At 34.8% G+C, this 14,988-nt stretch overlaps 4 protein-coding genes across 4 annotated transcripts in view; 2 read left to right on the forward strand and 2 right to left on the reverse strand.

The window, feature by feature from the left end:
- On the forward strand, positions 2,346-4,938 carry LOC107639042 (pentatricopeptide repeat-containing protein At5g50990). Its single transcript, XM_016342455.2, has 2 exons — positions 2,346-2,550; positions 2,672-4,938. The coding sequence occupies exons 1-2, from the start codon at positions 2,415-2,417 to the stop codon at positions 4,186-4,188; spliced, it is 1,653 nt and encodes a 550-aa protein (XP_016197941.1). The 5' UTR covers positions 2,346-2,414; the 3' UTR covers positions 4,189-4,938.
- Positions 4,550-6,967, forward strand: LOC107639043 (probable 3-ketoacyl-CoA synthase 21). The gene is made up of 2 exons (XM_016342457.2): positions 4,550-4,672; positions 5,378-6,967. Exons 1-2 carry the CDS (start codon positions 4,597-4,599, stop codon positions 6,646-6,648), a joined length of 1,347 nt encoding a protein of 448 aa, XP_016197943.1. The 5' UTR covers positions 4,550-4,596; the 3' UTR covers positions 6,649-6,967.
- On the reverse strand, positions 7,617-10,507 carry LOC107637642 (UDP-glucuronic acid decarboxylase 2-like). The gene is made up of 7 exons (XM_016341027.2): positions 9,595-10,507; positions 8,930-9,077; positions 8,747-8,826; positions 8,569-8,652; positions 8,399-8,473; positions 8,136-8,228; positions 7,617-7,887 (listed from the first exon to the last, which is right to left on the reverse strand). Exons 1-7 carry the CDS (start codon positions 10,171-10,173, stop codon positions 7,663-7,665), a joined length of 1,284 nt encoding a protein of 427 aa, XP_016196513.1. The 5' UTR covers positions 10,174-10,507; the 3' UTR covers positions 7,617-7,662.
- LOC107639044 (protein pleiotropic regulatory locus 1) overlaps positions 13,159-14,988 on the reverse strand; it is an 8,984-nt gene continuing 7,154 nt past the window's right edge. The window contains exons 11-17 of the mRNA XM_016342458.2: positions 14,831-14,914; positions 14,550-14,610; positions 14,356-14,422; positions 14,171-14,248; positions 13,921-13,985; positions 13,661-13,738; positions 13,159-13,559 (exon numbers count right to left, since the gene is read on the reverse strand). Coding sequence (XP_016197944.1) covers positions 13,387-13,559; positions 13,661-13,738; positions 13,921-13,985; positions 14,171-14,248; positions 14,356-14,422; positions 14,550-14,610; positions 14,831-14,914 — 606 coding nt within the window. The 3' untranslated portion in view covers positions 13,159-13,386. The remainder of the gene's footprint in view (positions 13,560-13,660; positions 13,739-13,920; positions 13,986-14,170; positions 14,249-14,355; positions 14,423-14,549; positions 14,611-14,830; positions 14,915-14,988) is intronic.

Consider the following 14,988-nt stretch of genomic DNA (forward strand, 5'->3'; position numbering starts at 1 on the left):
TAAGTGAACAAAAATCAACTTTAGAATGATATAATTCTAGAGGTTGATAGTTTGATTAGTTGGAGGATGATTAAAGAAAAAGATCAAGACTTATCCTACACAACGAATATTATCTCAAATATCATTGAACTGATTCCAACTTTTAATTCCTTCTATTATAACTTTGATTCCAACAAAAAAAATTCACTAACAAATTCTTAAAAGCTTATTAATTTCACTAACGTTATAGGAGTTAGGAGACTAACAAATTAATTAGGAATGGCAAAATTCCCCGAGACGCGAGAATTTCTGCGGAGACTGCCCTGAATGAAAATCTGACTGTGAGAAATTTTTCCCGCAGGATGGAGACGGGGGATAAAATTTTCTCGATGCAGGCACGGGGACCCGAGCGGAGATCTTCTCTCCATCCCTGTTAATCCCCGAAATTCATAAATTTATTGAATTTTCCTTAATAGTTGAATTATCCTAATCCTCATTTGCATAACCCTTCTTCAATTCAGAGATCCCTAACGCTGTCTATACTCCATCCAATCTCTCTGTAGCCATTCCTTCGCCACTCTCTCTTCTCACCGCATCGTCACACCTCACCATGCCATCACTCTCATTGCGTCGTGCTCTCTATTTGCGGTGTTCCTTTTCGTAACTCTACAGTCGTGTCTATTCTCCTCTCTATTCCTGCGTCTCCTACCTCATCCACTGTTCTGTCCTCTGACTCGCTGTTGTGTCCCCCACTGCGTCATTTCGAATGAAGTCACTATCTTGTCGTTTAGATTTTTTGTATAAAATCTTGTTGTTTTTGTATAGGATGGATACTTACAGCTCTATTCATATAGAAATTAATAATTAGTTACAACTATCAGATAGATAGAGAATGAGACTCTATAAAAAATGGGGATGGAGAACAATATTTTCTCACGGCAGAAAATGGAGACAGAAACGAAAAGTAAATCTGGAGGCAAGATGAGGAGCAGGGAAACATCCCCACCCCTACCCTGTCTCGTTGACATCCCTAAAATTAATCCAGGAACAAATAAGTGATAATGTTTAATGTACAAGTAAAGAAATTTGCAGGGAGTGGACGAGTGGTTGGTTAGCTTCCTTACACCAATTTGGCACATTTGGTTGATGATTATAAATTAAAATATCTTTTACGATATATTCATAAGAATAAATGCAATTATTAAAAGATCCTTGGCAATGCAAGAGACTAAATGTGGGATTTGAATCCTCTAAATTTTGAATTTAACTTTAGAAAGTAAAGTATGATTTATCACCATTTATTTTATAGGTGGGATCAAAAGAATACATGAGAAAGAAAACATTCAATGGTGAGAGATCTCACTTTATCCTCTAAAATGAAAATCTAAAATTTAGAGGATCCAAATTCCGAAATGTAGGGGTAATACTATAGAAAAGAGCGGAATTTTGATAAAAAGTGAATATTATTTTTTTATTAAAAAATTTTATTGAACAAAATTTGTTATGTGTAACACACGGTTTTTTTTAAAATTTAGGATAAAGTATTAGTTTGATTTTTAATATTTTGGTCAAATTTTAATTTGGTCTCTAATATTTTAAACGTTTTATTTTTATCTCAAAATGTTTTAAATAGGTTCAATCTGACCCTACCATAAAATTTGACTCTAATAATTAATAGAATGAGTACTAGTTAAGTCATATTTTTTTTTTTGTATGATAAAAAAATATAACCAAAACCTTTTTATAACATTTCTTCGCGTCAATTTATTTTTTTATAAAACTCTAAATCCTAACCATCAAACATCAACGCTTCAAAATCAAAGAAAAAAGTGATCGTTAGTGGATTAATTTTACTTACATATTGAAATCGAATGTTATTAGTTCTTCAATATACGAAATGTTTGTATCAAATTTAATGGTGGAACAATATTAAACCCATTTAAAAGTTTTTTAAGATTGAAATAGTACGTTAAAAAATTTTTGGGACTGAAGTAAGACGTTTGAAATGTTAGGAACTAAATTAAAATTTCATCCTAATATTAGAGACCAAAATAATACTTTATCTTTAAATCTAATATAAATATTTACTTTTCATCCAGTTTTTTTTGTGACTATTTCATCCAGTTTTATTTGTCACTAAATTTTTTTATTTGTGATTAATTAGTCATTATTTCATTATTTGTAGGTTGTTTTTGTGTTATATGCTTGTTGTGTTGAGCTTTTTTTCATCCTTCAAAAAATAAAAACTAAAAAATTTGAAACATTAAAAATTTCAGAGTTTTAAGATGCATTTAGCTTGGTTTTTATTTTAAATATTTTTTGTTCTTAGAATTTTATAAAATAAAAAATAATAAAAGTAATAAAATTATGTGTTTAGAAAGAAAAAGAAGACGGACAAATGAATATGCTCATTCCTCAAGACGACGACGACGACGATGATCAAGTTAACACATTTACTCACTGTCACTAACAAGCTTCCTCATTCTTCCAAATCATGCTATTCGATTTGGAACCCTAATCGTTCCTTGTCTCTCTCTTCCCCTTTCCATTCCCACTACTATTCTCTCACAGGTATGTACACCTACCCACATTCTCTTTCTCGCTTTCTTTCTCCCAATTCCCACTTCTATGCAACAAAGTTCATTTTTTTAATGCAAAAACCGTTCATTTCAAGCTTTTATACTTGTTTCAGATCACAGGGTACTCCACAGGGTTCTTGAACAATGCAGAGTTTCCAGGGATTCCAAAACTGCAGCAAAAACCCATGCAAGGCTTGTCGTACTTGGGTATGCTACGTACCCATCACTTGTTTCTTCTCTGGTTTCAACCTATGCTAACTGTCACCTACCCCACATTGCAAATCACGTTGTTCATCATGTTTTCACCCGTGTTTCGAACCTATTCAACATGAACTTGATACTTGAAAGGTTGATGAAAGTTGGGCAATGTGGTGTTGCCAAGAAGGTGTTTGTTAAAATGCCTGTTCGAGATGTTGTTTCTTGGAACACCATGATTGGAGGGTACGTGAAGAACTCGCGGGTTGTTGATGCACTGAGCATTTTCAGGGGGATGCTGAATGCTAAAGTTGAGCCCGACGGGTTCACATTTGCTTCTGTGGTTACTGCGTGCGCACGCCTTGGGGCTCTTGCTAATGCCAAGTGGGTGCATACTTTGATGGTGGAGAAGAGGATTGAGCTGAACTATATACTTAGTGCTGCATTGATTGACATGTATGCTAAGTGTGGTAGAATTGATGTTTCAAAATGTGTTTTTGAAGATGGTGTGCGCAATCATGTGTCAGTTTGGAATGCTATGATTAATGGGTTGGCAATTCATGGGCTTGCTTTGGATGCAGCTGCAGTGTTTTCTAGGATGGAGATGGAAAATGTTTCACCTGATAGTGTTACTTTTATTGGGATTCTGATAGCTTGTAGTCATTGTGGATTGGTTGAAGAAGGTCGCAAGTACTTTGATATGATGCAGAATCAATTTTTAATTCAGCCGCAACTTGAGCATTATGGAACCATGGTTGATCTGTTAGGACGATCAGGGCTTTTGGATGACGCGTATGACATGATTAAAGCAATGCCAATTGAGCCCGATGTTGTTATCTGGAGAGCACTTTTGAGTGCTTGTAGAAACCATAGAAAGAAAGAACTTGGTGAAGTTGCAATTGCCAATATATCACGTCTTGAGAGTGGTGATTTCGTCCTGCTATCGAATATGTATTGCTCTTTAAAGAACTGGGATAGTGCTGAGAGGGTGAGACAGATGATGAAAAAGGGAGGAGTTCATAAAAAACAGGGTAAGAGTTGGATTGAATTGGGGGGCAGCATTCACCAATTCAAGGCAGCCAATCACTCGCATGCTGAAATGAAAGCAATTTACAGTGTGTTGGAAGGACTGAACCAAAGGGCTAAGCTGGAAGGCTTTGCTCCCATGACAGAGTTGGTTTTGATGGATGTTTCCGAAGAGGAGAAAGAGGAAAATTTAAACTTTCATAGTGAGAAGTTGGCCTTGGTCTATGCCGTGTTGAAAACTAGCCCTGGAACTAAAATCAGAATTTTCAAGAATCTTCGTATCTGTCAAGACTGTCATAATTGGATAAAAATTGTGTCCAGAATATTAAACAGAGAAATAATCGTGAGGGATCGCATCCGTTTTCACCAATTTGAAGGTGGTTTTTGCTCTTGCAGAGACTACTGGTAGAGGTAGCTATTCGAAGTAATACTTAGACACTTAGGCATTTATAGCACTTGAATCTTTGGCGTGCCTCTCAATAAGGGTAATGTTTCCTTTACCTCCAGCCGATCGCATACCATCAATGTTGATTTTGCAACAGCTATGGTTGCAAGCAAGGGTGATCAAGTGGAAAACCTGAGGATTTCAAGTTGGCATTTTGAACTTGCCCATGTTAACAATGCATCACTTGGGTACCATAAAATTATTGTTACAACTAATGCCAAAAAAAATGTCGTTGTTACAACTTAGAAGTTAGAAGCACTGAAATTGAGAGTTCCTATTATTATGATGGTATCAAGTGCCTAATTGGGTAGCATTGGAGATTGAAATGCTCTGATTGGACTGAATGACACATCCTATTATTCTGCCTGGGCTATGCATGATTGTGTGAAAGTCAACGGAAACCAAGTTTATTGGCATATTGCAAATCATCCAGTACCTTTCTATGTGGGTAAGAATATGCTTTTGGCATGCATTACCAAGTTACCAGAATTAATTGCTTACGATGATGCCATTAGATTACTTATTGTTCTGAGAAGTGAGTGTTAGGCCATTGTGTTCTTTTTAATTAGGGGGATGAAGAATGGGTGGAGGTCAAATTAGGCTAACCTACGTCATGTGGATATGAAGACCCACCAAGTCACCAACTTCTTAAAATTATGAGAGACCAAACTATTATGCATAAAAATGAAATAACAGTATAAACATAAGATTTAATATATGCATTGTCTTCATATAAATGTCAAACTGTTATTGCATTTGTTTGCAAAAAGTGTCCAATTTTAATCCTTTTGAGGTTGGGGAAAAAAAAAACTTAAAAAGAGCGTATATTTTGGGGAAAATAAAGGATAAAAAAAGAATATCATGTTACCAACCACAGCCATTTCTCTTGTATTTCTTTCCCATTGGACTCTCTTTCTCAAGTCATGCCAAACTACTTTTCCTAAAATGTCCCTAATCTCAGGCCATCATGTTTTACATGATCAAACTTTGTGCTTAAAAAATGTTTCCATTACAATTCAACTTTATAAACATTTTGGCAAAATAGAACCTTACAATTTGTATTCTCTATTGGAAATGTTGACACAGCATGTCAGCACTATCATTGATCTTATTTTCCCATCTTCACATCATTTTGCACTGGTACTGGTTGCAGGTCTAGCAATCCTCTACTTTGCATACAGAAGAAAAGCACCAATTTACTTGATAGACTTTACCTGCTACCGTCCACCTAGTTCTCATAGGCTACCTATTGCCATGTTTGAAGAGAATAGTGTTTTAGATGATTTAGATCCAGAGTCTGTTGCTTTCCAGTGCAAGATCATAGCGAAATCTGGATTCAGTGAGGAAACAGCCATTACTCCATCTTTAGCACAGATACCAAAAGTAAAATCTCTTGCCTTAGCCCTTGATGAGGTCGAAACCATAATGTGTTCAGCAATCTCAGACCTGTTTTGGAGAAACAACATCAACCCGAAATCCATCGACATACTAATCACCAACAGTTGTGTGTTCTGTCCTACACCATCTCTTAGTGCCATGGTGGTTAACAAGTTCAAGATGAGGAGCAACATCATGAGCTTCAACCTATCAGGTATGGGGTGTAGCGCCGGAATCATATCGGTCAGTCTGGCTAAGGACTTGTTGAGGGTTCATAGGGGCTCATTAGCTCTAATTGTGAGCTCAGAGACCCTTAATCTGAATTGGTACACAGGTAAAGTACACTCCATGTTGCTGACTAATTGTCTCTTCAGAATGGGTGGTGCTGCTATATTGATGTCTAGCAAGGTTAATGATAAACATAAAGCAAAGTATGAACTACAACATATTGTTAGAACGATCAATGCTAAAGATGATCAAGCTCATAGATGTGTCTACCAGGATGTGGATCCAGAAAACAAAGAAGGTATTGCGATATCAAAGGATGTTGTCCATGTGGCCGGAGATACATTGAAGAAGAACATAGCTTCACTAGGGCCATTAGTTTTGCCATTGAGAGAGCAATTCCTATATGTAATTTCTATTATATGCTGCAAGGTGTTGTATGGAAGAAGATCAGGCATCTATACTCCAAATTTCAATCTCGCCTTCGAGCATTTCTGCATACACTCCGGGGGAAGATCTGTCATAAATGCCATTGAGAGAAGCTTGAGGTTAAGGAAACAGGACGTGGAAGCATCCAACATGACCCTTTACAGGTTTGGAAACACGTCGTCTTCTTCGATTTGGTATGAGCTTAGCTACACAGAAGCGAAAGGGAGGATGAAACGTGGCGATAGGGTGTGGCAAATCGCCATTGGAAGCGGATTCAAGTGTAGCAGCGCGGTGTGGAAATGTTTACAGGACGTGACCCCGGACAATGGCAGTGCTTGGAGGGATACAATTAACATGTACCCTGTACAAGTAACTGATATGAAAATAAGCTGAAGCTGCTAATCACTATTGTGGAGTTTTAGTTCCTTGTACACATTTTGTGTTTTGCTGCTTTCAACTTTCAAGCTCCAACTTCTTTATTCCTTTTCAATGATCTTTAATTTTTAAACGAATAAGGTGTAATATCTGCAAAATTCTTATCAAATAGCACTAGCTAGGACTTCAGTGAAGAAACAAATCAAGTGATAGATTTCAAAAGGGATCAAGCATATAATGATGTAAGAGAGTACAATTTTATTTATTAAGTCCCGCATTTAACCTCTTCTTTACTTCTGTCACTGTGTTATAAAAATTCATCCATTTATTCTCATAACACGTTTCCACCTAAAATTAAAAATTTTAGCAGAGAAATTTTTTTTGGAATACATGCTACAAGAGGGTAGTATAATACAATATACTATAAAATACAATTGAAAAAGAAAAATATATCTCTAATGAAACAAGCTTGCCATGGCATTGATGCTGCTTATTTTGATGCCAAATATACAGGCACGGACCTACATGGAACCATGGGGGGGCACTTGCCCCCACTCTCATTTAATTTTTTTAAACAAAAAAAAATATATACATATATAATATGCCCCCATTTTAAATTTTAAATGATCCCATTACAAATAAATTAAACTAATTATTTAAAACCTTGAATCCATTTTATCTTGCTATCATTTTGATTATGAGTTAACCTAATTAAATTTAGTCTTCTCTCATTCTCAAATCCTAGTCGTCACTCATTTATTCTCTTAAACTCTCTTCTTAGTTTCATATTTTCAACATTTTTTTTCTATTCCTTGTTTAGTGGTCATCTTGTCTTCATCAACAGGTAAATTTTAAATTCTCTATTTTGTTTTATACAGCTCTCTATGATTTTATGTTTTTTTTCAATTTTATTGTTTCTCTTTTCATATTTTCGATTGCAAATTTTAATTCAAACAATTATAGTTTAGGTATTAATCTATTTTTATGCATCTTTATTTTCTTTTTCTGTGTGATTTTCCTTTCTTCCTGACTTTATTCTGCAGAGAGAGAACCGTCAAGAGAGCCTTTGGAATCGCCGAATAGCCTTTGTCGGAAATCAGAGACCATTCTTGGAAGTCCTTCGCGGAGGGACACGGTGGGCTGCCAGCCGAGAAGCTCTTTGGCTTTGGAAATGTCTGGCTTCCTCTTATGAGGATCATCCTCTGTGTTTGGCCTAAACTCTATCTTGGCATTTTTGTCTATGGTTTCTTGCACAACCTGCACAAATTAAACCAAATACTCAAATTCATATCATGTCCTTTTGAGTTCTTATACAAATATTTATGAAAAGGTGAAATTGTCTTTATATGAAGTTGATAGTTGAAAATTATTGAATGACAATTTAGTTAAATATATCAAATCATTTAATGATTCAACTATCAACTTTAAATGAAGACAACTACACATGAGACTTCACCATATGAAGATGATGAAGCAAGATAGTTCAAGTTAGTATATACATATACCTGAGCAAGTTCAAGCATGGTGAATTCACCAGGGTTGCCGAGGTTGAAAGGGCCAACATGATCACCTTCCATTAGTCGCATTAGGCCTTCTACCTGTTGGGTACACAAACCCATGTCAAACATTTCCTCTAATCTTCTTAAATATACTCATTTCATATAGAGAACAAGGACTAACTCATCGATTGAAATTCAATCCAATAATAGATGATGGATCAATTGCAATAGTACCTTGTATAAACTATAGGTAAGAAAACAAGAATTACCAGGTCTGAAACAAATTGAAAGCTTCTTGTTTGTTTCCCGTCTCCATATACAGTCATTGGTTCCTTCCTCAATGCCTGAAAAATCGTTTGGAACAAGGAGCAAATAGTGTAGCAACTAACAAAGCAACAAAACCAAACCCAATAAAACTAAGGTTGAGAGTTTCATTTACCTGAGCAACGAAGTTGCTAACCACACGTCCATCATCAATGCTCATTCTTGGTCCATATGTGTTGAAGATACGAGCAATCCTTACCTATATATACAACAATTTAATTAATTTCATTGATTAATTAACTAACAACAATTTGAAGATATTAATGTATATGAAGTGTGAACAAATTACAAACCTCAATACCAGCACCTCTGTGATAATCCATGCTCAAAGTCTCAGCAACTCGCTTTCCCTCATCATAACAACTCCTTACACCTATAATTAATACCCCATAAATAAATTAAACATGCAATAGCAATGATATTAATGAAAACGTGATAATAATTTTTAAGTCTCATTACTAATATATAATATATACCAATTGGATTAACGTTGCCCCAGTAAGTCTCAACTTGAGGGTGCTGAAGAGGATCACCGTACACCTCACTAGTGCTTGTAAGCAAAAACCGGGCGTTGATTCTCTTTGCTAACCCCAACATGTTTAGAGTTCCCATCACATTCGTCTTGTGCACACATTAGAATCAAGGACTCCAACTAATATGTGTGTAGTCATTATAAATGGTGAGCTATTGTTTATTTATTTATTATTTTTTTATCTATGTTTACTAAAGTTTCTTTTAAACTTTATATAGAAGTATAAAACCATCACTTGGTAGTGCTTAAATATTAATAGTTTTCTTTTATCTAATTAGAAAAATCATTTAACTCAATCATCTACAACATAAAAAATGTTACAAAATAATGAAAATTAATCTATTTCCAAAAGTATAATTTCTTAAATTTGTAGAGTCATCTGTTCTTGTATCTATCACACTCATGCATTTTTATTTTTTCTTTCATATTTCTTGTTTAGCATATTAGTACTAATACAAATATCTAAACCAATTCATGAATAATATGATCCTTTTATTAACACCATACTTAATATATGTGAATATTTCTTATCTGTATGTGATGTTAAAGGTCATGCATGATCAGACAATAATAAGAATAATAATTGGGTAATGATTTGAGGAAGGATATGATAGTCTTGACAGGATTATACTTGTAATGAACAGGTGAAGCAGGACAAGCCAAGTGATAGATCTGATCAACCTCCAAAAGTATTGGCTCAACGACGTCGTGTCGTATCAGCTCAAAATTAGGGTTCCTAAGGTGATGCAGCACGTTCTCCTTTCTACCCGTGAACATGTTATCGATCACAATCACGCTGTCTCCTCTCTCAATCAAACGGTCAACCAGGTGACTCCCCACGAATCCAGCCCCTCCGGTCACCACTATCCTCTTCCTCCGCCCTTTGACGCCGCCGGGAACGCGAACCACGTCGGGTTTGGAAGTTGCCTTCGTTGCGTAGCTGGAATCTTCTAGAAGGACGCGGCGTGTCGGGAGCGTGGCGGAGGGCTCGGAGGAGTCGGCGACGATCGGGAAGGTGTGGAAGAAGAGTGCGGAGATGGCGATGCCGACGAGGAGGAAGGGGATGCGGTTGCGGAAGGCGCGAGACATTGGTGCTCCGGGCTGGGGAGGGTGCGGTGGGTCGGTGGTGGGCTTGCGGGCTCGGCTTTGGGCTCTGTGGATAAGTTCAGAGGCGGGAGAAGAGCTCATGCTGAGATAATAGTGTTAATTAATTCTAATTCTAATTAATTAAAACGGGTTTGTTATAGTTACTTAGTTACTTGTAATATAAGAAAAGGGATAATTGAGAATGTGAATGTGTTGGTGAGTGAATGAATGCATGGGTGGGAAATGGAGAGTGAGGGGTGTGTGTGGTGTTTGTGTTGGTGGTATTGTGATGCATGAAATTTGGCTTCATAATCGCTCTTCATCGTTTCATCAACCATTCATTACCATTGTTGTGGTGATCATTGAGGAACCACTCTCATGCATGCATATAATGATACAAGATTGAGACACAAACCACGTGTATGCATTCTCCATTATTAACTAAAACAGTTCAACTAGGTGTCGCGTCATGCTCTTTTCAATATTTAATTTGTTCATTGTAAGACGGGATATTAATTAATTATTATTTAAGAGTATATATATAGAAGCATAATATTACCTGAAAAGGAAAAATATAAAAAATAATCCAATCAAAATTGGTCTTGAGTGGACCAAACCCAAAAATGTTAAATTTTATTTATTTATTTAGGTTCAAGTACTACTATAAATGTAATGATTAATCTATAGCTAACTTATAATTATTTTCAATTTTGACGGAGTTGGCTCGAAATTTAAAAATATTTTTTATGTTTAAAATTAAACTATTAGCATTTGGTTGAAAAAAATGAGTCTTTTTTTTTCTTCTTGCTTAACTATCTCTCTTTAATTCATTTGACTTAAAATGATTAAATATATTTTTTGTTTTTTTTTATATTTTTTAATTTGATAGATCAATAATTAATTTTTTATAGATGATCACTAAATCAATTCAATTCGATTTGATTAAATATAGGATATGTGTAGTTGGAAGAATTATAAATAATTCTTAAAAATTTTAAGATGAAAATATCATATTCTCATATTTAGTTCAAAATTTAAAAAATTATTCTCAAACAAATTTAATTTCAAAAAATTAAAATACAATCATTTCAATTTCTACTTTCTCCCATTCCTATAGAAATAGAATACAAGTAACAAAGTAATACTTTAACTACGTTCGCCCATAAAAAAGATTAGCATGCTCCATGACCATGACACACAAATGGAGTAATGATTAAATATATTGTTGTTACTAGGACGACGCAAAAGTAATTAAGCGCGAAATTAACATGGCCCAATAAAATCCTTGAAGAGGAAATCCTACCTGGACCCAAACCAGAATCCACCACCTCTAGCTTAGAAGTTAGAATGAACCCTTCTAGACCATCCGATTTTTATTTTTAAAAATAAAAAAATTTAAAAATACAAATCAAATCCTCTAATTTTAGTGTATTTTCACTTTTCAAATAAATCAGACAATCTAATTTGATTAATATCAATTTAAAAGAAGTATCATAAAAAAAAATACCAAAACATCTAATAACAATGTATTACACATTTAATTAATATAAAAAAAATTAGCCCTTCTATGGTCACCACTCTTTACAGCCTCTCAAAAAGTTTAATTATTCTGTTAATCCTTATAGTTTTACCAAATTAGCAATTAAATCCCTATTTTTTTTACTTTCAATTAGATTCCTCCACGACTTTTAATTTTGTAACGAAATCTTTTCTAATGTAAAAAATATTAGAATTAACTTAATATTTCTCTTCAAATAAAAAATATCTATAATTAAAAACCTAATTAGATCATCGACCACATTTTTTAGAAGAAATATTCCATTAATTTTAACATTTTTGACATAAAAAAAATCTAATTACAAAATTAAAAATAATATAAGAACCTAATTAAAAAAAGTAAGGAATCTAATTGCAAATTTAACAAAACTATAAAAACTCATAAAATAAGTAATTAAACAGAAATAAAATTAAAATTTAGAGTAAATACCTTTTTCGGTCCTTAACCATTTATCAGATGGACATTGCGCCCCCTAACAATTATAAAAACATAAATCGGTCCTCATCCACTTTCGTATTTGTTCAATCCAGAGATCGGTTGACAGCAAGTTAACGCTGACGTGTCAGGTAACTGTGTCTACGTGGTTTTGTCTCCTTTATAATAGGGACAAATTGGCCCTGAGCAGCTCAACAATCTCACTCCTCTTCTCCATTTCCTCTCAACTCCAAAACCCTAACCCCAACACCCCCAATCCGCCTCACCTCCTCTTCGGAATTATCATCAAAATCATCATCACCGCGATCATCATCAAAATCACCGTATTCATTTCTCGTCATCCTCATCACAATCATTATCATCATCAATAATATTATCATCAGAATCCAAAAATTCAAAAACCAAAAACATAATCACACTAAAGAAGTATCCTGATCACTTGGAGGAAAAATCCATTTGTTTTTTGGAAAAATTACTAGAAAAATAAAGGTTAAAAAAAAAAAAGAAAAATGTGAGTGTTAAAATAAATGAAACTCTATGATGTTGTGGTGGTGGTGGTAGTAGTGAGTGATGAAGAGAAATGAAAAAATAAAAAAAAATACATAAAGGGATGAAAGGGAGGAAAGAGAGAGTAGGAAAATATAAATTTTTCATTAATTATCATGCATAAATGGTGGTGATGATATTGTTAATGACGATGATGATTGTGAGTGCAGTGGTGGTGGCAAAGAGGGAGGATGAGAGAGAGGGAGAGTGTGAGTGCGGTAGCGATGGAGAAGAGGGAGGAGAAGAAAGAATTTTAGAAGAGGGAGACGGTTGAAGAGTTTAGAGGGCGATTTATCCCTATTACAAAAGAGACATTACCAGACACGTCAGCGTTAACCCGTTATTAACCGGTTCTAGGGACTGAATTGAACAAATACAAAAGTAGATAAAGACCATGTCCATCGGGTAAATGGTTAATGAATGAAAAGGACTTTTACTCTAGAATTTATGTTTTGATTGGATACAAACAAAACTTATACTAATTTCGGAAAACATTGAACACTATGCCCAAATCGATTCGGTTAAGGGGGTGATGGAGAAATGAGATAAAACAAAATCGCACCTGTTTTCATAAGTCTGCACAATTCTATTAAAATATATATTACGGATCTAAATCTAACTATTAATGTACATGCAATCCAGTGTTACAAAAATGGATAGTACTCATGATAATTATTTTCACATATGTAATTTTACATCAGACCTACAAATAACCAAATATAAAATGTATTGCAGGGATAGTATAGAGATTGATTGGTTGATAATAAGGATTGAAGCTAAAATCGCCTGATGTCTTTAGGGGGCCTGAAATTAAGAGGATGGGTTTCAGGAGTGGCAGTTTCATCTTCTTTCCACATTTTGATTGTCTTGTCAGCTTCACATGTTATAAGCCTTGAACCCGTTACATCGTAGGTACAAGCATAAATACCAGCTTCACTGTCCAGGGAACCTACAAGGTTGTAGATAGAGAGAAAAAAGTGTTGGTATGTATGTGTATATCATTATTATTAGATCTGAGTAAGAATACAACTTAAGGCCTAACAACCATACCAGGCTGCACAATTGTCTGCGCTTGCTGGAAATTGTGACCACTCTTCCAATCCCAGAACCAGAGACTCCCATTGTCACCTTCAACAGATGAATTATAAGGTTAACGTTGAATAATAAATCATAAATAATACTATGCGAGAAAGAATTATGCATGTCAACGAAAAACCCCTAAGCAAATAGTTATGAAAAACCGGCACAGATAAATTGAATTTATTCTATCAAGCATTTCGAATAGAATTTTGCTGTTTTAGGGTTCATACCTCCTGTAACCATCACACCCTCCTCGTTGACAGCCATCGTATTGATGATAGTTTTCTGTTGAGAGCTGCACATGAAACAAGTAACAATTAGAACCCATGTATTGCAAACAATGTTTTGAACATGACAAGTGAGATACTATAAGATGGCTGAAAAAAATATTAGTTTTCCATAGGAAACAATCCAAGTCCAATTTACATTAATGATCCCCATGATCACATGGGTTTAGTAACATTAAATAACTGAACTCACAGCATATTGTGAAAAAACTCTCCCTTTGGGAGGCTGAATTTCTTAATATTATCAGCTGATGCTGATGCAAAAGCTTGCCTGCAGCCAACAACAATGAAAAGAGTGAGAAGACAGAGAAAAAGAGAAGGGAGGAGAGAGGAGGGAAGGGGGTCGAAGAACTAACAATATCGGAGATTGGGACATACTCTTTAGGATGTTGTGCCATGGCTCTAACAGATTTTTTGTGGTTTGTAAGGGTTAACATTGTTTTACCTGCAAGAATACATCACATGTCAGATAGATAGCAAAGATGCACAGGAAAAAGCAAGGGAATATGAAAAAACAGCATAACCAGATACAAACAAGAAGATATAAAAATTAAAATAAAACCATAAATTACCATATCTTAGATCCCACATCTTGATGGTGCTGTCATGAGAACCTGTAACAACTTGGGGATCCTGTGAATAGAAAAAAGAAAATTTAGACTTTTGCTCCAAAGTTAAATTTAAAAGTTGTAGTCTGTGTTTCCATTTAATTATCAACAAACCAAGAACTAAACCAGTCTGAATTCACCTGACTATCTTCTGAACAGAGAGGGAAATCTAGCCAACTATATAGATAATTGACCATTGAGAATATCAAAGGACAAAATAACAGAAAACAGAATAATTTACATACCGTTGCCCGTGTAAATACAGAGCAGACAGTATTATCATGTCCTGAAAGAGCATGAATTTGCATTTTACTACGGATGTCCCAGACCTGAAAAGTTAATGTTGCCACTCCTTAGCTATAATCTTTGTACATAATAAAATTCAAAAAAATATATGATACTG

The sequence above is a fragment of the Arachis ipaensis genome, chromosome B04, assembly GCF_000816755.2.
Source record: "Arachis ipaensis cultivar K30076 chromosome B04, Araip1.1, whole genome shotgun sequence".
In the NCBI taxonomy this organism is placed as follows: Eukaryota; Viridiplantae; Streptophyta; class Magnoliopsida; order Fabales; family Fabaceae; genus Arachis; species Arachis ipaensis.